Raw genomic sequence first — 24609 nt, forward strand, 5'->3', positions numbered from 1 at the left:
GGAAATCTAACATTCTTTGTTTCAATTGTACCCTTCTATCTTTGAATCTGTCTCCCGTTTTTACTTGTAGTTCTTAGATTAAGCTTGTCCACCGACACTAAAGATACAAAACTAACCAAAATAAGATATGTCAAATATATATAAGAGCAATTCGTTCTTGCTATTACACATGAAAAATAATTCATTAGACAAAATATGCTCGTCTGAGAGTGAGAAAGGTGAACTACATGTTTAAATCGACATTTTTAACAGTAAGAAGCTATATATCTATCTACAATAGTTAAAAATGGAGAGAAAGAACCTGCCACCTTTAGGAAATTTCAATAGCTAAGTGACATTTTGTACACTATCTAAGTAGCTAAAAACAAATGCATTGATTAAAATTACGAAATTTTGTTAGTGGAAGCATCATTATGTGACTTAATTTGACGCCATTAGAAGAAATATCATAATCTTTTACTCATTATACCCAACAAGAGGCTGATTAATCTACTGAATGGTCAGAATTCTAATCCTTCTTGATGTGCATGGATTGTATTTAGATTCTTTGCTGAGGCCTTTAAAGTTGCATTCAATATGGGCATTCACCCGTCTCTTGGAAAGTATTAAGCTCAAGTGCCATAAAGGGAATTTCATTAGGCCACAGATGTATAATCTAGTTAGTTTCTACAATGAAGGCCAAAATTGGATTTGGTCGACCATAAGGAAATGATGTGATATTCTTATATTCTATGTCTAAATGCATGGTTGTGTAATTGTCGAGAAGTTTTTTTTTTTTTTTTTTTTTTTTTGAGAGAGAGAGAAGGCAGCTTGCTACCGCTTCATTCAATTAGAAAGTAAATTTAGCTTACACAGTGAGGCAACCAGGCCTCTATGAGAACAAGGGAGGAAAACAAAGGGGAAAAGGTAAAATGGAAGCACCGGAGTACAACAAAACAGAAGAGGGGGAATGGAGGGTCCCTCCTTAGAGAGAAGGGAGAAGAAGTTTTAATATAGCTAGTTTTGTCGAGAAGTTTTAATATAGCTAGTATTGCCCTTTGTTTCCAATGATTCATAGTAAAAGCATGTGAATTATGCGTTCCCAGTGTGAATAATCCTAGCTAATGTACTTCGCATGAGTTGATGAGGGGACTTAATTTCTACTTGATACGAGTGAATAATATGTGAACTAACTAATTTTTTTCTCCAGTAGCTAGATTTTTTAGATAAATTGATGTTTCACCTGATATCAAAGTAAAAGATCCTATATTTCATGGGCTATCAAAAGTCTCATGCTTAGATATCAAAGGAGAACGTTGGATATAAAATGTTAAAATATGACTTAGTAGCTTATCATCAAAATATTGTAACTCCTGCTCTCATATTAATTTTTGAACTATTCACTATCAAAAATTACATTCTTATTTAATGATGGAAAAATCCAAAAGAGTGAGTCGAGCTAATTAATCTTTTGATTATCCTTGTGTTTCTTTTTTTCCTCTCTCCGGTAAGATGCAACTATGTTTCGAATTAACTTGTAATCTCGGACACTAACAATCAAGCTTTTCTCCACTAGCGTTATGAATCCTTATGTTAAATAATGCATTCTTAGATGAATTAACTATTCATTTATGTGACTGGCTATGGTATGCGTCTCACACTAAGATTGGAGGGGATGGCTAGATAGAAAATATAAATAAATATAATAAACTAAATTCAAGATATTTTGCTTGGGGAAAAAAAAAAAAATCTTTATTGATCCTCAATTGATTAAGATACAGATCAAATTTATTTATCTCCTAAATTAAGAACGGCGGACCGCCTTAATTTCTTCACATGCAAAGGAAAAAGGTGTAATATTCTATTTGAAGCTCTAATTAATAAATCCATATTTTTCCTACTTAACTGCTTAATTATTTCTCCTGGGGCTATGCTATATCTGCTACAATTTCCCTTCTTAAGTTAAATCTAACTATGGTTACCAACCTAAACCAGTGACATATATAGTTTGGTTAGATGCTGTATGAGTGACAACCTTAAGGTGAAGGATTGAGCCACAAATGATTATAAACTAGTGGAGGCCCGCGCTTCGCTGCGGAAGATTTACGTATTTTTTAAAATATTTTGAACAAACTAATATATTTCTATATTTACGTTGTTATCATTTATTTTTAAAAATTTGAGCTTAATTTTTTTAATTTTTAAATTTAATCTTAATTTTTTAACTTTACAAAATTAAAGAGAGAAAAAGAACAAAAAAAATTTATTTAAATAGAGGGAAAAAAATAATTTGAAAAGTGAAGAGAGCAGAAAAAGGGAAAAAAACAAAAAGAGCGGTGTCCCCCACGCCGCGCTGCGCCCCGCACTCCCGCGTGTCCGCGCCACACCGCGGGCCGCCCCACGCTCCTGTAATTTTCTTATTCCATAAATTCAGAGAAAACAATTAAAGAAAGAGTAAAAAAACAAAAAAATTAAAAAAAAAATAATTTTACATTAAAAAAAATGAATTATTGGCTAAAACTTGGGGAGAGAGAGAGGAGAGATATAGAGATGGGTTGAGAGAGAGAAAGAGAGGTATTTTAAATTTGTTTTAGAGAGAGATTGGGGAAGATATTGAGAGAGAGAGAATCTGTTTTAGAGAGAGAGATTCGGGGAGATATTGAGAGAGAGAGAATTTGTTTTAGAGAGAGATTGGGGGAGATAGAGAGAGAGAGGATCTATTTTGGAGAGAGATTGGGAGAGATATTGAGAGAGAGAGAGAGGAGCAGAGATTCTCTCAATTTAAATAGTGTAAGATAAGATATATATATATATATATGTATGTATATATATATATATATGTATGTATGTATATATATGTATATATATATATATGTATATATATATGTAGGATAAATTGCACTATTACTTTCTGAACTTTTGACGAAGTTTTACTTTACCTCTCGAACTTCTAAAATGGCCATCTAACCCTCTAAACTCTAATATTTCATTCATGTTACCCTTCCGTCAGTTTTCCGTCAAGCTCTGTTAATCGAAAACTGACAGAAGAAGTAAAATGAATGCAATATTAGAGTTCAGGGGTTACCCCTAAACTTTTGGCGAGTTTCACTTAACCCCCAAACTCCTAAAATAGACATTTAACACCCTTAACTCTAATATTTCATTCGTTTTACCCCTTCCGTCAGTTTCCGGTTAACGAAGTTTGACGGAAAACTGACGGAAGGGGTAACATGAACGAAATATTAGAGTTCAGGGGTTAGATGTCCATTTTAAAAGTTTAAGGAGTAAAGTGAAACTTCGCCAAAAGTTCAAGAGGTAACAATACAATTTACCCTATATACTCGATAATAATATAGTATTTATCAAAAAAAAAACGCGGGCACGCACGGAGCAGGCGGCGGAGCGCGGCGGTCAAGCCGGCGCTAAAGAGGCGAACGATGGTGGGAGGGAGCTGCGTTTTTATTTTTGTTTCCCTTCTTTTTTTTTCTGTTATAGTTATATATAACAACAAAAATAAAAGAGAGAGAGAGGTGGGAAAATAAAAAAAAAAAACGCTGCGTGCTCCCATCACACGGATCGGCGCTCGCTCTCGCTGGACGCCCGCGCCGCGCGCTGGCTCGCCCCCTGCCCTAACGACGCGCAGTTGCCGAACGCCCACACTGGACCCACGCCAGCGCCCGCAGACGCAACCCGCCCCCACCCGCTCGGCGGGCCGAAGGCAAGAGAGAGAGACATTCGGAAAAGAGAGGGAGAGAGGGGGAGGAGGAGGAGGGAGAGAGCTTGGGAGCGGAGGGAGAGGGAGTGCATGCGCGGTCGGGGATGGGGGGAGCGCGAGGTACCGAGCTCGTGGAGAGAGGAGAGGGGGAGACGAGAGACACGGGGGGTTGGAAGCGGGGGAGAGGGAGGGAGGGGGGAGGCTGGGGGGGGGAGAGGGAAAGAGGGGGAGAGAGAAAGAGAGAGTGTGAGAGAGAGGTCTCTCCCCCTGGTCTCTCTCTCCCATGCGTAGGCCCCACGCCTCTCTCTCTCTCTCTCTCTCTCTTCCTCTCCTTCTCTCGAGCGCGGAGAAGTGGCCACGTGGAATAGGAACCCCTGAGCCCGCCACGTGGCTCTTTTGTTCTCTCAATTAAATATTGTTAAGATAGCATAGTAATCCGTAGGATGCGGCGGATAGATAATTAAAGAAAACATAAAAAATTTTGACCAAAAAAAGAGAAAATAGCGATAAAAAAAGGCAATGATGAAGGATGGGATTTATCTTGCCGTTGAACGAAAGTAATAGCCGAAGAAAGAGAAAGAGTAAGGACTTGAGCTGGTTCGAGATGGAGTTTACACTCAACTATAAAGAAAAAATTGTCATGTGGCAACTTCAGAAAAAACAAATATATAGGTATAGATTTAGAACTCATATCTCTAATTTTTATACATAAGTACTTCAGAAAAGCTTGGGAAGGGAGTGCACGGATTAAAGAACACACACACCAAAGAAAAGGGAGGAAAAAAAAAAGAATCCACAATAGTCTTTAATCTAGATTTAGCGGCTATAAACCGTGATTAATTCTAAGATTTTGATGAGATTAAACAATTTCTATTGGCAACTCACTGTATAATTTTTTCCTCAGCTTCAATATGATGACACCGTTCCTTTTGTTTTGCATAAAATATTATCTTACTCCATCCTAAAAGAAAAAAAATTAAAAAAAGCTGATTATTTAAGCCTCGGTTAGCTTTACAGCGAGTTTTGAAGGAAAATTCAGTATGATAATAAAATATTTTATTTCAAACTCTTGCATATGACGATAATTTTATTATCGTGTGTAAAGCTTAAAAGGACAACACTATAAAAGACAAAGCGTGGAAAATTTTAAAACACCATTACTTCTACACACTATGCCCAAAAAAGGAAAAAAAAATAAGGCGCTAGGAAAGTCTTTAATTTCTTGCAAAATTAGCAATGGAAAAAAAATAATTAGCAAAAATTTTACAGATTTATGTTACGTTTTGATGTTGTTACTATACAAATGCCGTGTCTACCTTGAATTGATTATTCTCTAATAAGATTACCTTTGCTGCTAGGAATCATCTTTGAATTCAAACCACGAATTACACAAAATACATTAATCTCGATCGAAATCAATGTTCCAACAAAACGTCCAAAATTTGATTAATTGGGATATTCTTTCTTATATAAAAGTCAATAAAAAAACCGAGTCTAGATTCATCCCCCCTTTCTCAGCTTTTCAGGCACGAACACTCCCCACAATCCCGTCCACATTCAATCCCGCCCACCTCCGCCAAACAAATATAAATAACACCACGCTGAGATTACATTAATGCGCAATTAGAGAGTGACCACTCTGTCGCGCCCCACTAATTCCCTTTTTTTTTGCTTTTTTTCTTTTTTTTTTTACTCCTCCTAATCTTCTTCTTCTTCTTCTACTAATCCCCAAACTAAATAAACTACACAAAAAGGGGGGAAGAGCTCGCTCCTTTGCTCCGGCAATGGCGTCCATGGCGATCTCCTTCTCCAATTCCCAAGCATTAGCCCAACCATTCCCCAATTCCCTCAAAACCCACCTCCGAAATCGCCCCCGCGCCCTTTCCCCCAACCTCTCCGCCGCGCTCGGGCGCGGCCGGGGCCGGGGCCGGGGCCGGGTCTCGTGCGGATTGATCGAGCCCGACGGGGGGAGGCTGGTGGATTTGGTGGTGGGGGAGGGGGCGGCGAGGGAGGCGAAGCGGAGGGAGGCGCTAGGGTTTCCGCGGATCAAGCTGTCGCGGATCGACCTGGAGTGGGTGCAGGTGCTGAGCGAGGGGTGGGCGAGCCCCCTGCGAGGGTTCATGAGGGAGCCCGAGTTCCTCCAAACGCTTCATTTCAACTCGCTCCGCCTCGCGGACGGGTCCCTGGTCAACATGTCGGTGCCCATCGTCCTCGCCATCGACGACGCCCAGAAGCGCGCCATCGGGAATCGCACCAAGGTCGCCCTCCTCGACGCCGCCAACAACCCCGTCGCCATCCTAAGCGAGTTAGCATACTTGTCCCTACTTTGCTTTACCTCTGTGCTTATAGTTGAATTGCTCTGTTGATGATGATTTTGTGTTTATATGCTCGTGATGGGGATTTTTTTTTTTTTTTTGATCTTTTTATCATGTTTCAGTGTCTGAAAGTATATGCGCTGTTCAATTTCGTACTGTGCTCGTCACTCTTGCTTGATACGTAGATTAGCTAATTTCAGTTTGTTTTTCTCTTTTTTTTCCCACTTGACTAGCTATAATTTCCTCTTTTTCTATTTTTTGCGATATTAGTGTGGTAGCTCATGAATTTGATGTGGTCCAGTGTCTTTATATGCGTGGCCTCTCATGTTACAAGAGCTTCGGTTAGCTTCTCTGTTAATTGTTACTTTTAAGATTTATTGGTTATTTTGCTTCTGCTCGTCCATCAAATTAAATTTACTTGTGTTGGCTCAATTATATGAAGCATTTCTCTTATGTATTGGTTTTCTAGTTCACTATAATCTGATTATCTTGATATGATCAGAATTTATGACGTTTCGTACGCACGTGCGCCTGTGTGCGCTTGTGCGTGGAAATCGACATGATCCTACCAAACCGATGTCTCAGTAACTCACCAGTCCAAAGAGGCAGTGTTGATTCGGTCATTTCTCGATAAATCCAACACCGTGGGCCCTAGGTCAGTCTATCAGTTAAGAATTCACAATGATTATAAATTGAAAATTGATTGACCAAACTTCTTCAACTTTAGAGCAGTATTTTATGCCGACACGGTTATGACGTCAGTTGAAGTGCGACGCTTATATACGTGTCCACAAATACAGAGGAGAAGATGCATTCCTGCGCCCTACACTTGTCCTCCTATGCATATATTAAAAGATGAAACAGGGTTGTACCCTGTTTGTAACTTAACAATAGATGTTTCTTCTAGAGTTCTAATTATATATTTTACCATCTTAACTTACGACTTTCCAGTTCATACTTCACATGGCGGTTGGTAATTTAGGCCATTTGGATCCTCAAAGTATACTACAGGGCTTCAGGCGTAAGTATGTTGTGCGCCATGATTAGATGAAGATCAAGAAAGATACCTATCTGTGAACCAGCTCTCGCTCATCTCATCTCTATGTTCCCTTTGCTTGAAACCTTGGAGTGTGAAACGAGTAGGTGTCTCACAGCATGTGCATAATCCATCATAGTGTTTTCGTTGGTCAACTCACACAGCCTCTTGTAGGCAATATTCTTCATGCCTTTTTTGTATTTTGAACAATTGACGGTCGTCATGAGAGCAAATATTTGACATGTCGCCTTCACGGTTACGCCAAACATAATAAGACAGGATAATAATATAGGTGAATTAAACATGCATAGTACAAAGAGATTAGATGTTGTCAACGTTGTTGTTAACATACTTCTAGCATACGTCATCGCAATATCATGAATAACTTGCTCACAGAAGTGACATCATCATTCTATATGATTTCGTGGATTTGGTCTCAAATATGCATGAATATAATATAGATTGTTGTACCTTGTTCTAGAATCATTGAGATGATAGTTAACCCTTTCCTCCTTTGTTTCAGCATTGAGATCTACAAGCACAATAAGGAAGAACGAATTGCAAGAACATGGGGAACAACTGCTCCAGGATTACCATATGTTGAAGAAGCTATAACCAAAGCTGGCAACTGGCTGATTGGAGGTGACTTGGAGGTTATAGAGCCAATCAAATACAACGATGGTCTCGATCATTATCGGCTCTCTCCTGCAGAATTACGTGAAGAGTTTGACCGGCGAAATGCTGATGCAGTATTTGCTTTCCAGCTACGGAATCCCGTGCACAATGGGCATGCCTTGCTCATGACTGATACACGTAGGCGTCTTCTAGAAATGGGCTATAGAAATCCCATTTTATTGCTTCATCCATTGGGTGGCTACACCAAAGCTGATGATGTACCTCTTAGTTGGAGGATGAAGCAACATGAGAAGGTTGGTATATGTACATATTTTCACCTATTGTTTTGGCTAATAATCATCCATTTCTTTTTCTAGTATTGCAAGAGTCAGACTATCTAGTCTCATAAAAGGCCATCTAAGAAACACAGATTAAAACAGTGAGAAAAGATATGATGGTCCCTGTCAACTGATGGTGCTACCTAAAAGAGTGCTGAGTAGAGAAAATGATTGAATTGTCCATCAAAAGTGATTAGACATAGGCTTTCTTTGCCATTCATGTTGTCATTCTGTGGCACCATAGAATCTTTGCCATTCATGTTGTCATTCTGTGGCACCATAGAAGCACGCGTTAGAAAAAACATATTACAGTTTACATAATCGGTACAAATGATATTTTCTTTTTCTCCTCTGATGTATGACAGGTTCTTGAGGAGGGTGTTCTTGATCCAGAGACAACAGTGGTCGCAATCTTCCCCTCTCCCATGCACTACGCGGGTCCAACTGAGGTGCAATGGCATGCGAAAGCCCGCATTAATGCCGGCGCAAACTTCTACATTGTGGGTAGGGACCCAGCTGGTATGAGCCACCCCACTGAGAAAAGAGATCTCTATGATGCTGATCATGGGAAGAAGGTACTCAGTATGGCCCCTGGACTTGAGAGGCTGAATATCTTGCCCTTCAAGGTATGTCGACCTTAAGATAGTCTATTATTCTCCCACGTTTTTCTTGTCGTTAAACAAGTTTATATGCCTAACATTACGTAGCCCTCCAATCTGTAGTTTTCTCAGTTTATATCTGCAAATGCATTTGCTGATATTTCATAATCTCTGTTCTCTTGCATCATGGCTGTGGATATAGGTTGCTGCCTATGACAAAACAAAGAATAAAATGGATTTCTTCGACCCGTCAAGAAAAGATGATTTCCTGTTCATCTCCGGTACAAAGGTACTATTCTCCACTACAATATGCACTACCACAAGCATCCGAACAGTTTATTCTGAAATATATTTCTTGCAAATAATTGTTATGTAAAATGACTTGGTTATCAACTGCAGATGCGGAATCTAGCGAAGAATCAAGAGAATCCACCCGATGGCTTCATGTGCCCTGGTGGCTGGAAAGTGCTTGTTGAATACTACAACAGTTTGGCTCCTTCCGAGAACGGCAAACCCCGTGAAGCAGTTCCTGTTTGAATTGTAAAGCACTAGGTGTTGTGTAACCTTGATCACCTAAAAACCTCCTAGCTGATGAACACAACCAAATAAAACTATCAGCTACTTACCTGTGTGAAAGCTTTGTGCTTGGTTTGTCTTAATTAGCGAGCAATAAAAAACACACCAGAATGTGCTGGGGAGCAAGTGGTATTGCTCTTCTTGTTGTACATAATCGAAATTATGTGTGACCTTATAAGCACCGGTGCTTGCTTTGCAGTTTTTGCTAGAATTTGGGTTTGGAAGAAACCGGATTCCAAATTATGGGAGATTTGGTGGTTCTCGATACTTACGTAATCACTAGTGACGATGAAAAGGAAATCGTTTGCTTGGAAGCTGATTTAATTAGAAGCTGATTACAATTAAATCGATATCCTTTATGTGTAGAACTGGTTTTCCCGAAGGATTTGCTCATCGGCGATAATTGCTTGCTTTAGAAGAACGGAGGCAGTTGTAGAATGTTTAAATGAGACGCTAGAAAGGTGAGTTGTTGCTTGCTTTAGAAGAACGGAGGCAGTTGTAGAATGTTTAAATGAGACGCTAGAAAGGTGGCAACTCACCGCAGAACGTTAAATCATCTGCTCCCAATGACATAGTAGAGGAAATGATTAATCCAACTGTTTACAATGCTGCTGGCAGGGGCTCGTCTCAAGATGCAATCAGGTCCCCGTCACCAAAAGTAACTAACTGTCTCTCGTAAGAGAGAGATGCTCCTCGTGGTACAGCAGATTTCATTCAAGTTACACTTCATAACCGGCAGGTTGTTATTCTGAAAGTGCCTCATACTATATAATCTGAACCACGGACACCAAGTATAGAAATTAGCAGATTTACGGCTACGACTGGTATTGAAAATGTGACTCAGGATGCACCTTCTCTCACTTGGCTGCATTTATCTTTGCCCTTAAATGTAAAATTGTACGGATGGCGCATAGACAGTTTCCCATGTTTAACAGCATTGAGTATTCGTAATAAGAGAGGACAGCTGCTCAACTTAACAACTTGCGATGTGAAAGGAACCGACAACCCATAAACAAACGAAGCCGAACTAATTTCACCAAACCAATCAGAATGCATCAATACAAATACAGTGTTTGTTTGTTTGATCTTGTATGATAGATCATGGCGTACACAGGGAAAAGAAATATTTGCGATACAGTGTAATACAATTAACGAGAGTTATACATCACGAGGTGGGCGCCGCACTTGGATTGCCACCTACTTTTTGCGCTATCCATCCGAGGCCGTTGTACAAGCCATCGCCCGTGAGGGCACAGCACGCCTGGATGTGCCAATCGTGGGACTTGATGCTGTGGAGGGAGAGGGCATCGGTGATCTCAGCCGCCGACATGGCATCCTTGAGATCCTGCTTGTTTGCGAACACCAGCACTGCTGCACCCTCCAGGTCCCCGTGCTGCAAAAGCCGGAAGAGCTCGTCCTTCATGATGGATATCCTGGCCCGATCTGTGCTGTCTATCACTACGATCACGGCATGGGTCCCACGGTAGTATGTGGCCCACGAGGGTCTGAGTCTCTCTTGGCCCCCCAGATCCCACACCTGGTTTTGTTAAAGAAAACAGCACAAGGATGAACTTTTATTAATTACTATCAGAACTAATCACATTAGTATATCATCAAGAGTGATATTTGACTAGCCGCCTTCAAAAGGACATCACATGAATCTTATCGCCAAAATGAACCCAATCAAGAAGGCTCTGCTTTTATCCATTTCATCCATAATTTATTCTTGATAATACATATAGTTTCGACGTGCCCTAAAACTCTCCAAACTTTTTGCCTCACCCACACAAGGACGTGAAAATTCTACCTGAAGAATCAATTTTACAGCAGAAAAGCAGATCCCCAACTAAATTGTATATGAGAATCTGTTGAAATCAATGACGACAACGGCCACATAAGTTCCAGATGCCAGAATCAGACAAGCAGCAATCCAATATTCCCTTGTGCAACTTCTATGAACTATTTCCAAGAGGTGGAGGCATCATCTATATGCCATTGCAATCAAAAGTAACAAATAAACCATAACAAAAAGTCAGGTCAGGTTACAAGGACTTTCAAACTAAACAACTACGATTTCATATTCGAGAATATGGAAAAACTCCAAAGAATAACAAGACAAACTCATATTATTGCTAGCATCGATCCCTTTCCAAACATATTGGCACAGTATTTACACATAAAACTTGGAAAACTAGAGTGCATGAGCAGGTTTAATGTACAACTCTACGAACTCTCGCAAGCTAAAGCTACTAACTGAAAAAAAATAGGCCCGGTGATGAATTGAGCTAGATCAATAACATAACAGTCGGCAATTCAGCATTAAACCCTAATCCCTCGGATAAATGGCAATAAAGCATACCTTCCAACAACCATTCAGTACCACACACCAAACAGCAAACGCATCCCCAAGCAAGGATTTGACCGACCATGTGTAATTACTATAGACGAGTAACTAGAACTAGAACTAAGAATACAAGAAATCCCTAAAATTGCAGCCAAAAAAAATCTGATGAAACAAAAGGAAAGGAACAAAGCAACGAGCCTCACTAACCTCAAAACGTATGTTCTTATACACAACCTCCTCGACGTTGCTCCCGATGGTAGGGTTCGTGTTCACGACCTCTCCGAGGTGCAATTTGTATAGCGTCGTCGTCTTCCCGGCATTGTCGAGCCCCACCACGACGATCTTGTACTCCTTCGCGGGGAACATCATGAACCAGAACCTCGACAACAGGGCCCCCATCACGAACTCACCACCTCAGCACTCAAATCTAGCCCAAAATGAAATCAGTAGAGTAGAAACAATCTTAAAAACCCTAATTCCCACTGATTTGGTAGATTTGGCAAATGCTAACGAAGGGAGAGCTCGTGGATCGGGATCATACCTTGATGAGAGGAGTGGAGTAGCGGAGAGGTAGGGTTTCCTCTGGCCCTTTGCGTTGAGGTGAGGGAAGGGGATTGGAAAGGGGGCCAGAGAAACCCTAGTTTTAGGAGGACGGAAGGGAAAGGGGCGGGGAGGGAGAAGAGTCGGGATCGAGACGATACGGTTCGGATCGGTGGGAAATGGCGCGGCTCACATGCACTCAAAGGACCAGAATTCGGCAGTGGGGGCTTTGCAGCGCCGACTTCTGTATAGAGTTTCTTCTGCGGTCGGTAGCTTCCTACATATCATTGCCGACTACGAGGCACTAGCTACTAAAGCCTTTTTTTTTTCCTTTTCTTTTCTTTAGATCCACACACAACTGTATTTTTTTTTTTTTTTTCTTGTACGCATTTTGCAAATGGCCTAGCTCAATAATTTTGTTCTATTAGATAATAGTTGACATCGATTAAATAACTACATCTTCATTTATTTCTTAAAGGGTAAAAAAAAGGTAACATATTGAACTTTCGTAACATTGTCTAATGACCATTTGCTCAATCAACAAATATTATCAATTGCAGCCCAGTGGATGAGAAATCATCTTTTATTTGGCCAAAAAAAATATATTTTGAAATTACAAACAATTATAATTAATTCTAGATTGCAAATTACACAAAAGCATTATTCGGAAAAATAATATATGGACAAAATCTAAGATTGTATATACTGCTGAAAAGACAACATCCATGAGGACAATAGTACAAACGAGGAAAAAGAACACCTCTTACAGAAAGAAACACTGATTCAAACAAACCCATAAACCAAAATGAAATCAGTTTAAACACGAATTCACTCTATCAACAATCAGCTGTATGAGAAATTCATCAACAGATTCATTTGCACAAGCAACATAATAGTTATCATTCCGCAACTGAATGAGAAAGTCACACATCTAACATGTACTAAACCCAGCGTGTGCGTCTATCTCAACTGCCCATGAAAGGCAGAAACCCAATAAGAACAGTAATTTTTTCACACAGGAGAAAAGCAGTTCACACTTGACACTTAAAAAAGAACACCCTGCATCCAACATAACAAAAACCGAAAAACCGCATCGTTAACACCAAGAAGTATATCCTTACAAATATAAAGCCCCCATAAGAGTAATAAGTAAGACGAGAATAAATTCATTCCTTGGTAGACTTGTTGATGAGGGATTTGTGGATGTGAGGGATGACTCCGCCCCCAGCGATGGTGCCCTTGATGAGGGTGTCAAGTTCTTCATCACCGCGGATGGCTAACTGCAGGTGGCGAGGGGTGATACGCTTAACCTTAAGATCCTTGCTGGCATTCCCTGCCAGCTCCAACACCTCAGCTGTCAAATACTCGAGAATGGCTGCTGAGTAGACAGCTGCAGTGGCCCCAACACGACCATTTGCTGCAATTCTAGACTTCAGTTGACGATGGATGCGGCCCACTGGGAACTGTACAGATATAGCAAAAGATAACAAGATCAAAAATAAAGTAGAACAAAAATATGAAGACCTTGCCTAAAGCATATAGACAACTAGCTGAACTTTAAAAATTTCAATTTACCACCGGACCTGTCAGTGTTTTCATTTCAAAAGCATCCTGAACTTAGCAGTTTCTGTTAGTTAAGTTACAAATTATTCCCTTGAAACAATTTAAAAGACCATTGAATTCTTATGAGAACTACTGTACAAGGGTATAGAGTCAAATTTTCTGAAGTTCAAGTAACACCTGCATGCTTTCACAAATTAAGCAATTCAAATGAGAGAAGAGAAGCTGGAGAGTTAAAAAGAAAGCGGCTTACAAGAATGCAAACAATTAAACTGAAAATGAGACATTATATTGATATTGCTCCTAAAATACACAATAAACAGAAGCAGGAAGCAAAAAATATTGATTACAAACTAGCATTAGCATAATAGATCAATGTAGGTATTATTAATTTCTCTAGGTGAAATACAACATATATATAGTTCAGAAATAATTAGGTAACTTTTCAATGAGAAAACATTTTAACTACTTCATTTCTTACAACGAAGGGTGATTTCCACCACGTACACGCAGAAACTCTATTCTGATGCTTAATATTCAGTTCATAATTGCAATTCTTAAGAAATATTTCCTTTTATTTTCTTTTCAAGTAATTTAAAATAACGTTTGCAAGACATCACCAGATCTTCACCACAATTGCAAAGTGAAACAACAATGCAAGCAAGATGACTCAAGGTTGTAGATCTGGTACATAACACAAAAACCCATAAAGAGATCAAACGCACGCATCTAAGATTTATCAAGTCTAGCACATAGATTTTACTAAGATGTATACATTAATACATCTTAGCATCCTATTGTCCTATCTATGAAGCAGAATTTTCTAATCTCACAATTTACCTATAACAAGACCCACCCCTCATTGAGAGAAACAGTACCGAACACTTAATTTCATTACATATTTAATTAAAAGATGACGATAAATTATTAAAGCGGATCACTCTGGAAAAAGAACACTAAATTCGTGATGAACATAAACCGATCGGTAAAATGAGAAACCAGTTTTTTTTAGGATCGCTATACTTCTCTAAGGATTTAGATCGTTCTATGGAGTGAAACGGAAGCGGTAGCAGATCAGGAGCATTATACCTGGAGACCGGCTCGCGTAGACCGCGAAACCGCCTTCTTCTTCTCCTTGTCCTTGTTCGCCGCCGTCGTCTTCGCCGCCAAAAGCCCCTTTCCGCCTTTCCCCGCCATTGATCGCTTATCCGAGCTCGTTCCAAACGAAAAAAACCCTAAACCTAAAACCAGAGACGGTAAAAGAGAACCACAACAAAGTTACTTCAACAAAACCCTAATACACAAATCAAATCGAAGAATCGGAGTACTACCTTCTCTCTCTCTCTCTCTCTCTCTCTCTCTCTCTCTCTCTCTCTCTATTACACAACGAAAAAAAAAGTTGGAGGGAGAAAGAAATGGGTTTGAATTTGGATTTATCAAGAGGTGGAAATTTTGGGTATTTTGGGGCGGGGGGAAAAAAGCGGTAAGTGTGTTTGTGGGTCGAAATTTAAATTGTCTTTTATTTTTCGAAAATGCCCTCGACTTTTTATAGCAAGGACAAGGAAGCAACTAGCGTGAGTGAGCTGGATGCGAGGGGATTGCGTGAAAGCGTGTGATTGGTTGACGGGAGCGTTCCGGGATCCGGAGCTAGGATGGCCAAAATGCCGAAAATGCCCCCCACAGCGCCTTGCATAATTGGATTAAATATTTATATTTATATCTGCATATGCTCGTCTCGTGACTCGTGAGGGAATGATGGCCTAGTGGGTGGTAGGCGACTGAAGTCCAGGGCCCAAATGGCCCATCGTCTATTAAATACTAATATTTATTTAAATATTTTAATAAATTTTAGAATTTTATTATTAAAATAACAAAAAGTTGTATCTTATAATAAAAAAAATTAAAAAAAAATCTATAATTTTTTACTGCGAACCAAACAACAGAAATAATTATTTACAACGAAAACGACTTCTCCCTCTCTACTTTCATTCCACTTCCATCTAAACGAACATGTGCTGTACTTCAAAAGGATGCAAAATAATAAACAAACAATCACACACACACACCCAAAACTATGCTATTTGGGCCGAGCCTGATTTTTAAGAACTAGGCTCAAGCCCAATTTAAACATTTTTATTTTCAGGGCAGGCTCGGGGTCAGGCCGTCCATTTAACAACCCACTTTATGCCCGGCCATATGGTCCAGCTGCAACACAAAACTCGGTTATGGAAGGATAAAATATGGTATCTAACTTGATTGTATTACCGACCGTCCTTAAAGTAAGTGGCAAATGACTTGATGACTGATACCCGAGATCCAAGTTTGAATCCTAGTTGATTTATATTTTCAGCTAAGTTTATTTTTAAATAAAATAAACGAAGCAGGTAGCGTGCTACCTATCTCTCTAACAAAAAAAAAAAAGAAAAAACTTGATTGTATTATGTCATAGTCGAAAGCGTATAAATCAAATTTAATAACTTTTGGATTATGTTATTTTCTGAATCTAACCATATTTCTTTCTATGCCATTGATGGTGGAAATTGTTCAATGCCTCTATAATATGCATCAATTAGAATGCAAAACAAACTCTTATATTATTTAGACTGCACCAATCGAATTACATTCTAAGTATGATATATATATATATATATATTAATTAATCATTGGTATTATTCACTTTGTTTTTAATTGATATACCTTGATTCTTAATTAATTTAATTTCCGTTTTACACTAAGATTAAAATTTTTATTAAATTTATTGACTCGGTTAATTATTACTCATTGGTATTATTTATGTGGTAAAAATAACAAAAATTATTAAATTTAATAAAATTATCAATAAATATAATAAAATCTCTATAATTTTAAAATACAAAGGTTTAATTTTTAAAAATAAAAGTTGAGGAACCACTATTTCGAAATGCCTATTGCCTAATTAGTCCGTGGTCTCCGTACATTCTTACGCCTTTTTTTTGTCCTTTTGACACGTTGCGACTCCTGTGTAACGGTTTTAGAGGGAGAAAAGGTTTAATTATGAGGGATAATTTTATAGATGCAACCATTAATTTTATCACTATCCTTTTAAAATTAATAATATTATGAATATCTTCTAAAAAGAAACAATTACTTATATATTTATGAAAAATTTTCTACTTTTTCATTTATTTTTTTTAGAAGGCTAATATTACAAATATTATTTTTGTGTTCCAACTTATTTCTAATATCTCTAGAGTTAAATTCTATTCACAATAACTGTTATCTCTATAAAATTACTATTTTACCCTTTCAAATATAACTTTTTATCATCACCAATTTTTCTTATTTGTTCTAAAATTAAGAGCATAAAAAGTATTTTAATTTTTTGTCTTTTCAAATATACCTTTCTATCATCACCAATATTTCTTATTTGCTCTTAAGTTGAGGACGAAAGAGATATTTTAATTTTTTTTAACTCTGATAGATATTTAACTCATGTTTAACTTAACTTAATGGATGGTAACTGTAGTGATATTTTGAAATAACGGAGGAACATATAAAAGGTATATCGAAAATAAAAAAAAAAGATTAAATGACATATATTTTTAAAATTTTGAGGGATATAAAGACAATCATCCCTATTAAAACTTTATAGGGGGTATAATATTTTCCATTGGCTATCTATGAAATTGCCGCACGGATTTCAAATATCCTCGAACATATTTAATAAATTAATTTAGGTTTAAAATTTATCGTTAATGTTCGGTTGGATCCGTACGATTGTGTAACTGCCTGTACGATGGTCTGACTGCCTATATATATAGAGAGAGATGTAAAGTTTGGCGGTAACAAACTACTCGCGAAGCTTTTCGAATTCCCTCTGCTTCTCATCCCCACCTGAGACTGAGATGACGTTCTTTCTCAGACTGCTTCTCCAAACGCCGTCGATCAGACTCAGGAATCGGGCGGCGGCTGCGGCGCGGCGGGCGGCCGCTGCGGCGAGGCGGGCGGCGGCTGCGGCGCGGCGGGCGGCTGCTGCGGCGCTGGGAACATCGAGGGCGGCTACGGCGGCGCAGCAGCTTTCGGAGGCTGCAGCGGCGATGGCGGGGTCGGCTTCGTTAGATGCTCCACGCGATCAGCCGCTGCCGCCGGAGCGGCAGGCTTCGGTGGCTGCCCCAGGGGATCGATCGCCTCCAGCGGCTATGGATCTCCCTCTCCTCAAGAGACCAAGAGAGGAGGAGGATCTCCCTCCCCTCAAGAGACCAAGAGAGGAGGAGGAGGAGGAGGGGAAGGCGGCGAAGAGGACAAAGGTGGAGCGGCGGCCTCCATCGTCGGAGGATCGGCCACCTCCGCAGGCGGGGACGCTGAAAAGAAAGCGTGAGGCCGGAGACGAGGGCCGAAAGAAAAAGAAGAAGCGCAGACGCCGCGGTCGCCGCCGACGCCGCCTACGACGCGGTCGCCGCGGTCGGCCGTCGGCGACGTCGGTACTCGCGTCGCCGCCGGCGCCGCGGTCGCCGCCGGACGTCGGTGGCGGCGGGTGGAGAGTGGGGCGCCTGGACGGAGGCGGCCGCGGCTGAGAACCGCGGGCGTGGTGGCGGTCGAGGCGGCCGCGGGGCGTCGAGGTGCCGCGGGGGCTGGGTCCGGAGTGGCCAGGGGGGCGGTCGAGGTGCCTCGGGGCCGAGGAGCGGCCGCGGCGGCGGTCGAGTGGCCTCGGTCCGAGGATTAATGCGGACCGCGTCGTCAATCGAGGTGGCCTCGGGGCGAGGAGGCGCCGCAGGCGGCGGTCGAGGTGGCCTCGGGGGCCGGAGGAGCGCCGCGCGGCTAATCTGAGGTGGCCTCGGGGGCCGAGGAGGCGGGCGCGGCGGCGGTCGAGGTGGCCGTGGTGGCGGAGGACGCCGCCGCGCAGGAGTTGCATAAGGGCGCGGCAGTGCGGAGGAGCCCCTGGAGCCGCGTGGATAAGCATTGCAAGTACAATTACCGAACTCTCTTGCAGCAGTAGTTAGTGTCACTGCGTCCATTGCTTTTCTTCTGTACCCTGCAGTATCATTGCGTTTCGCCTATACCGTCTCTGTCACTTGCACGTTAATACTGCTTTCAATACAGACCAATTTCATTTGCATTGTCTTGCTATGCTTTTTAATTGGTAAAATTCTCTCTGCATATTACCTATTGTCACGTTAATTTTACTGTCTAAAAACAAAGGTACCTTTATGAAGGGATAAAAGGGGAATACATTATCAAAGAAAATAACCAATCCTACAAAAGGCTACAAACTTCTTAGGACGTAAGTACAATTAAAAGCACGAGATACCTGTAGTGTCGGAAGGAATTGAACTAATATATTTGGATACAAATCATAAAAATAGCAAACAACTATACAGTACCATCAAATTTAGAGTTCTTGAAAACAGAAGAATTCACTTGATAGTTATAATCTATCAGATACGCCTGGTATTAAATGATGATTCCAAACATGACCACAAAGGCTGATAAATCATAAAATGTCTGAGACGTATTGTAGGTCCTAATCAATAAATTTGAGGATCAAGATCTAACTAACTAAGCAATGAGCCAACAATACATTAGTAGAGTAGGAATACCATCAGGGATTAAAACAAAAGAAGACAATAAGAAAATGAGGAAAAGAGATACAAGCTGCTCATTAAGCATCAAGAAACAAGAAAAATAGAATTATGACAACATGGAATAATGTGGATGAATACTTTAAACAAGAGGGGAGACCTAAAAAGAAAAAAAAAAATACTGCAACTTAGACTGATACAGCTGGGCCTAGATAGTTGTGACAATTTGTAGTATACTTTATGGTATTTTGATTCCTAAATGCCCAGTTTTTATGAGAATAGCATTTCAATGCCACACTTGTTTGATCATTACTGTAGAACGAAATAGAATATAGGGGTGATTATTTGTTCTCAAATTTTAGAACCGATAGAAATCCGGTACTCACTCCGATATCAACTATCGTTGACCCACTGACAGTCTCTAGAGCAAGTGGCAAAGGACTTGATGGTTGATATCCGAGATCTAAGTACGAATCCTAGTTGATTCACATTTCTTGCTAAATTTATTTTTAAAAAAATAAACGAAGCGGGTAGCGTGCTACCTATCTCTCTCAAAAAAAAAAAACTATTATTGACCCAGTGCTCAATAAGGTACCGATTGTTGAGATTACGTAACGAAAGCGTGAAACCAATATTTCTTTATACTTGTTTTTTTTTTTTTAGCTACTGTTCATTCATTCTTATTCAATGGCTTAGATTTAATTTTTTTTTTAAATTATGACCTGCAATAGTATATCACTTTAGGAAGATATCGGTTACCAGGTATTGGAAGGATATTTTTATATTTTTGTAATTTTATCATTACTATATTATTAAATTTTTATTCTCTCTCTGTTTTCTTTTTATCTCTCTCCCTTTTCTCTCATATTTCAACATTTCATGTAAGAAAAGTTTCAAATTATTTGATAAAATGATCTCAGAAGATAAATTTTCTTTTCTTTTTGTTTAATTGTTTAATATTGCAAATGAGTTTAATTTTAAAAAACTATTATGCATTAAAATTTATTTTGTGGATGAACTATGGAATTTGTCTATACCCACCTTGAATCTGACTCAAATCATATATAAAGTTTAATATTATATTCAAATTTATATTTAAAAAATTTAACAGTACATAGTTCCAATATGAGCGATGAATAAGCAAGTGCATCTCAATATAGAATACAATATTTGATTACACAACAGGAAAGGCCAATTAGTTCTACACGATTCACAGAGTTACGCGAGAAGATTAATTATTAGAGAATGAAAAAAGGAGGTGGGGGAAGGGATCAATGAGATACGCACTTATAAAAACTTTAACAGCCGAGCGAATGCGGTTACCATAATAGAACAGAAAAATTGCCAGCAGGAAGATTCTAGAATGACATTTGAATATTTTTCTATATTCAAATAGTTTTTTCTATATGCTTTAATGGCAATTCATGAAAAGAAAAAAAAAAAATCATAGGGTAAAGTGAGAAAGCACTGAACCACAAGGGTGATGTTTGAAATATTTCCTAAAAAATTTCTTAGGTGTCACAAAATTTTCCACGGCACTTACCATTGTCCCAAATAGGCCCAAAATCTTAGGATGATTGTTGATTTTGGAAGCAAAACTTCACTGAGACAGTTTGGAATATCACTTCCGTGTCTAAACCTCTAATTTCATTGCAAATTGTACAATAGATCTAAAACTAAATAAAAAAAAGATCTCGTTCATTTGAGCTGTTGTGATTGTGCTCTATAGAAATAAAGAGACTATTATATATGACTTCTAATACACGATCACTCACCACTATTCAAAAGAAAACAAAGTGAACCTTGGAAGAGATCCCTTGAGTAAGCTGCTTCAAAAGAATTGACTTCTCTGCTTCGGTCCAACATTCGGAAGACTCGGCATGTTTCCAAGACCAACCAACCTGTGGGGATATGGAACCACGAGTAATCATCATAAACCTGAGCTCTACGGCTTTCGCTAACAAAAAACTAAGAAACGCTATCTCGTAGGGCCTCCCTTTGAATCTGTGCAGCTTGACTTCCTTCAAATGAGAATGCTGCGTATCAGAAGGCTTCCATGATATTGTTGCTTCATTATTCCTGCATTTCGCACTGAGCTTAACCTGCAAAAGCTCGAGTTAACATGATGTCAGAATGTATTATAACCCAGTGACATGTATGTAGAGAAGCAGAGCAATAGTGACTTTTGAAAGTAAAGACTCTGCCGATCTTGTTAGACCCGGCATAAATGACGGAAAGCAAGTATAGGCTGGCTAATCTTCATTTCTCATTCGAAGGAAGTACAGGGTAACTTTAGAAGATGATGTAGACCAAGTTCAGGCTAACTTTCAGAAAATTTGAAATTCAAAAATTTGAATTTTAAAAATTTGGGATCTGTAATTTGAAAATCCAAACCTATAATTTTAAAATTAAAATTTTAAATTTTAAAATTTTCCAAAAATAAAATTTATCTTAAAATTGAAATTTAAAATTTAAAATTTAAAAACTGATATTTGAATTTCTAAATTTGGAATTTATCTTAATTTAAAATTTAAAAGTTGAAAATTGAAATTTAAAAGTTAAAGTTTGAAATTTAAAAATTCAAATATAAAATTTTAAGATTTAAAATTAAAATTTTAATTTTAATTTAAAATTTAAATATAAAATCAAAATAAGTATTTGAATTTTTAGTCCAAAACCAAAATCAGATTTTGAGAAGTAAGTTTTAAGTGCTTCTAATTTTAGACTTCAAAGATTAGAAACCTGATTCTAAAATAAAAAAAAAAAAAATTGTAAATGAAGTTGTCTAACGCTCTATTGAGCCGAAAATCATTTTTCAAAAGCTACGACAAATAGAACTACTTGTTCTGCCTACTAGATTTTTACTTAACTGCCTATTGTAGCAGTTTAATTCCAAATAGAACTATAACCTTGTTCATATTTCTGCAGCTACCTATTTGCCTTCACAATCTACAAGTACTTTTCATTTGTCATTGTATACGTTGCTTTGATATACATATAAGTTAGTAATCCAAGGTTCAACAGTTTTTTTCTTTCACCAACCGTTCCTATCGCAAGTGGCAAAAGTGTTTGGTGATTGATACCCGAGACCAAAGTTCGAATCCTAGTTAATTCACATTTCCAGCTAAGTTTACTTATAAATAAAATAAATAAAGTAGGTAGCATGCAACCTTTCTTTTTAAAAAAAAAAAAGTTTTTTTTCTCTCTTTTTCTCTCTTTTTCGGCAGTTAAGGTTTCATGTTCAACAGCAATCCAAGGTGCAAGGTTCAACACTTCCTAGCTTTTGACAAAAGCTAGGCATATAAACTGAAACGGAAGGATAATATGCGCAAGTGAGGAAGAAGCTTACGTCTGTTTCGAATGTCTCCAACAATGGTGCAGCCTCCAATAGCATAGCCAACCAGAGAAGGTCATCCGTATCTCCCGTCAGGATATTCACTGTCAGATTCTTGAGGCCGCTAAAGAGTTTGGGTAGGACTGGTGTTGTCAGATGCTGTGCAACCAGAGAGAGAAAATAATAAGAGGAATAACGCAAATGTTTTAGGATAATAAATATGTAAGAAAGAGCCTACTTTGGGACTACAAAGACGCAGAGCCAGATCCCTAGCATGTGGGAACTCAATCGAGAGCCGTTTTAACACATAGTCCGTGCCGTCATCATCGTCGTCGTAATCTAACCAAACGTGCTCAAGGCAAGGAACAGACGATAACAACAACGGCACGTAATTTCCAGAATACTGCAACCTTTCCAACTTGGGAGCGCTGAGTTCTATTTTTCCGAGAAAAGGACAGCGGTGTACCGCCAAATCCTTGAGCCGCGTATCTTGAGAGCATATACGTAAGTACGAGATGTAATGGCATTTCACAAGGTGCAGGCTCTTTAGGTTCCGACAATTCGCAATAATATCTTCCACGACTTCTCGCGATACGGCCATCATTTTGAAAGAGAGCACTGATACAGAAGCAAAGCGTCTAAAATAACAGACGTCGCCCAATCTGCAATAACCGAGCTCCAATTTGGTCAGCGACGATCCCCTGCCTTTTGAGAATAACCGCCATGGGAAGCGGTAGCCTTTCTCGCGCCTGCTTACGTAAGGAAAGAGTTCCAGTTCCTGAACGCCTCTCTTGATTGCCCTATCTAACCAAAAATCGATGATTTTTCTGTACTGCCTCTGCATGTAGAAGTGGAAACTTAGCCTCCTGATGTTTGATTTTGGCCTTAAGAGGCCTCTGGCAAATTTCTTAAAGAGACCCATTTGTTTTTGCCTTGTTGCTGCCACTTTCATTCCCTCCATAAATTTTGTACCGTGCGACGCATAGTCGCGTGTCATACATCTGTGCACGTGGGAAATTTGGTTCTCGGAGAGCATAGTGTTTGCATGGAGCTCGATGTTCGTAAGGGAGTTCCAGAGGTGCCTCCACCGCCTCGACAACAAACTCGTCTCCACCGCCGACCTCAGATCCATCCGTTCGAGGATGGAGATCAGAATATGATCTGGCAACTCGCTAATTTTATCTTGTTGATCAGCTAGCACCTGAAGCAAGAAGGAAAACAATCCGAATTACATAAGCGGCGTCTTCATAGCAAGTGGTATTGCGGAGAATGAAAGCCTGAATTACGGAAAACGCCCCTGCACTTCACCCAGCACCTGAATTAACATCTTCGTAGAGAGGGGCATATATATCACGTTAATTTAGACTTGATTGCCTATTCTAGCATGCAATTTCGATAATCTTTAACTGAAACTAGACATAAAATCAATCTCCTACTGTACTAAAAGTTACGAAATCAGATAACAGCGATCCCATATTGTACTATAAGTCTATAACTACTAAATTTGTCAGTATGTTGGACAGCTTATTTAATTTACATACACAAAGTTTTGCATTCGAAATCAATAATTGTCCCAAATTTCTTGTGCCGTTTTCCTGTTAAACATCGAGTATGATAAGTGAAGCCGATTTTAATTTTGGAACAAAAGGCCCATTCTAATGACGGGGAAATATGACTTTAACCAATTTATTTTTAAAAATCTTTTTTTTTTTTTGAGATAAATATAGCATGTTACCCGCCTAGCAACTAGGCTTCAAACTTTGAGAGTTCAGATACCAACCACCAAACTCTTTGTCACTTGTGTTAGGGACGGCCAGCAATTTATTGTTACAAATCAATTATGACAATTGACCCGCTGAGGCCAATTTTGTTCTCACAAGTGAATTTTCTATATTCACAATCATTTGGCTAATGTCTGTCGCTCTAAACAGGAAATTAGTTAATAAGCATTGACAGTTAATACCAGTTATTGAAATTTTAATGTATAAGCGAATATGTCTAGTTTGTACATATTTATAACAATTTTATCAAAAGAGTAGCTAAGACACAAGCCATAATATTAATTTTTTAAAACCTTGATTCTGGGCTTGATTTATGAGA

The 24609-nt window shown here is 39.1% G+C and overlaps 4 protein-coding genes across 5 annotated transcripts in view; 1 reads left to right on the forward strand and 3 right to left on the reverse strand.

Moving 5' to 3' along the window:
- Positions 5317–9384, forward strand: LOC109711935 (ATP sulfurylase 1, chloroplastic-like). The gene is made up of 5 exons (XM_020235313.1): positions 5317–5999; positions 7569–7974; positions 8364–8624; positions 8800–8886; positions 8997–9384. Exons 1-5 carry the CDS (start codon positions 5479–5481, stop codon positions 9132–9134), a joined length of 1413 nt encoding a protein of 470 aa, XP_020090902.1. The 5' UTR covers positions 5317–5478; the 3' UTR covers positions 9135–9384.
- On the reverse strand, positions 10183–12232 carry LOC109711943 (ADP-ribosylation factor-like protein 5). The gene is made up of 3 exons (XM_020235326.1): positions 12059–12232; positions 11725–11944; positions 10183–10710 (listed from the first exon to the last, which is right to left on the reverse strand). The coding sequence occupies exons 2-3, from the start codon at positions 11914–11916 to the stop codon at positions 10339–10341; spliced, it is 564 nt and encodes a 187-aa protein (XP_020090915.1). The 5' UTR covers positions 11917–11944; positions 12059–12232; the 3' UTR covers positions 10183–10338.
- Positions 12888–15109, reverse strand: LOC109707967 (probable histone H2A variant 1). 2 transcript variants are annotated; one of them, XM_020229518.1, is made up of 3 exons: positions 14949–15109; positions 14707–14858; positions 12888–13520 (listed from the first exon to the last, which is right to left on the reverse strand). In XM_020229518.1, the coding sequence occupies exons 2-3, from the start codon at positions 14812–14814 to the stop codon at positions 13224–13226; spliced, it is 405 nt and encodes a 134-aa protein (XP_020085107.1). In that variant the 5' UTR covers positions 14815–14858; positions 14949–15109; the 3' UTR covers positions 12888–13223. The 2 variants fall into 2 exon arrangements, with proteins under 2 accessions (XP_020085107.1, XP_020085114.1); XM_020229525.1 differs by lacking the exon at positions 14949–15109 and having other exon boundaries at positions 14707–14932.
- The window catches only part of LOC109714472 (F-box/FBD/LRR-repeat protein At1g13570-like), a 4624-nt gene continuing 971 nt past the window's right edge, over positions 20957–24609 (reverse strand). The window contains exons 2-4 of the mRNA XM_020239115.1: positions 22748–23710; positions 22525–22668; positions 20957–21277 (exon numbers count right to left, since the gene is read on the reverse strand). Of these exons, the coding sequence (XP_020094704.1) occupies positions 20957–21277; positions 22525–22668; positions 22748–23710 (1428 nt within the window). The remainder of the gene's footprint in view (positions 21278–22524; positions 22669–22747; positions 23711–24609) is intronic.

The sequence above is a fragment of the Ananas comosus genome, linkage group 1, assembly GCF_001540865.1.
Source record: "Ananas comosus cultivar F153 linkage group 1, ASM154086v1, whole genome shotgun sequence".
In the NCBI taxonomy this organism is placed as follows: domain Eukaryota; kingdom Viridiplantae; phylum Streptophyta; class Magnoliopsida; order Poales; family Bromeliaceae; genus Ananas; species Ananas comosus.

Coding starts and splice junctions, on each gene's coding strand:
- LOC109711935 (XM_020235313.1), top strand. CDS start 5,479: ATGGCGTCCATGGCGATCTCCTTCTCCAATTCCCAAGCATTAGCCCAA. Junction 6,000..7,568: donor CCCGTCGCCATCCTAAGCGA/GTTAGCATACTT, acceptor CCTTTGTTTCAG/CATTGAGATCTACAAGCACA. Junction 7,975..8,363: donor GGATGAAGCAACATGAGAAG/GTTGGTATATGT, acceptor GATGTATGACAG/GTTCTTGAGGAGGGTGTTCT.
- LOC109707967 (XM_020229518.1), bottom strand. CDS start 14,814: ATGGCGGGGAAAGGCGGAAAGGGGCTTTTGGCGGCGAAGACGACGGCG. Junction 13,521..14,706: donor CTACGCGAGCCGGTCTCCAG/GTATAATGCTCC, acceptor ATATCTGTACAG/TTCCCAGTGGGCCGCATCCA.
- LOC109711943 (XM_020235326.1), bottom strand. CDS start 11,916: ATGGGGGCCCTGTTGTCGAGGTTCTGGTTCATGATGTTCCCCGCGAAG. Junction 10,711..11,724: donor ATAAGAACATACGTTTTGAG/GTTAGTGAGGCT, acceptor TAACAAAACCAG/GTGTGGGATCTGGGGGGCCA.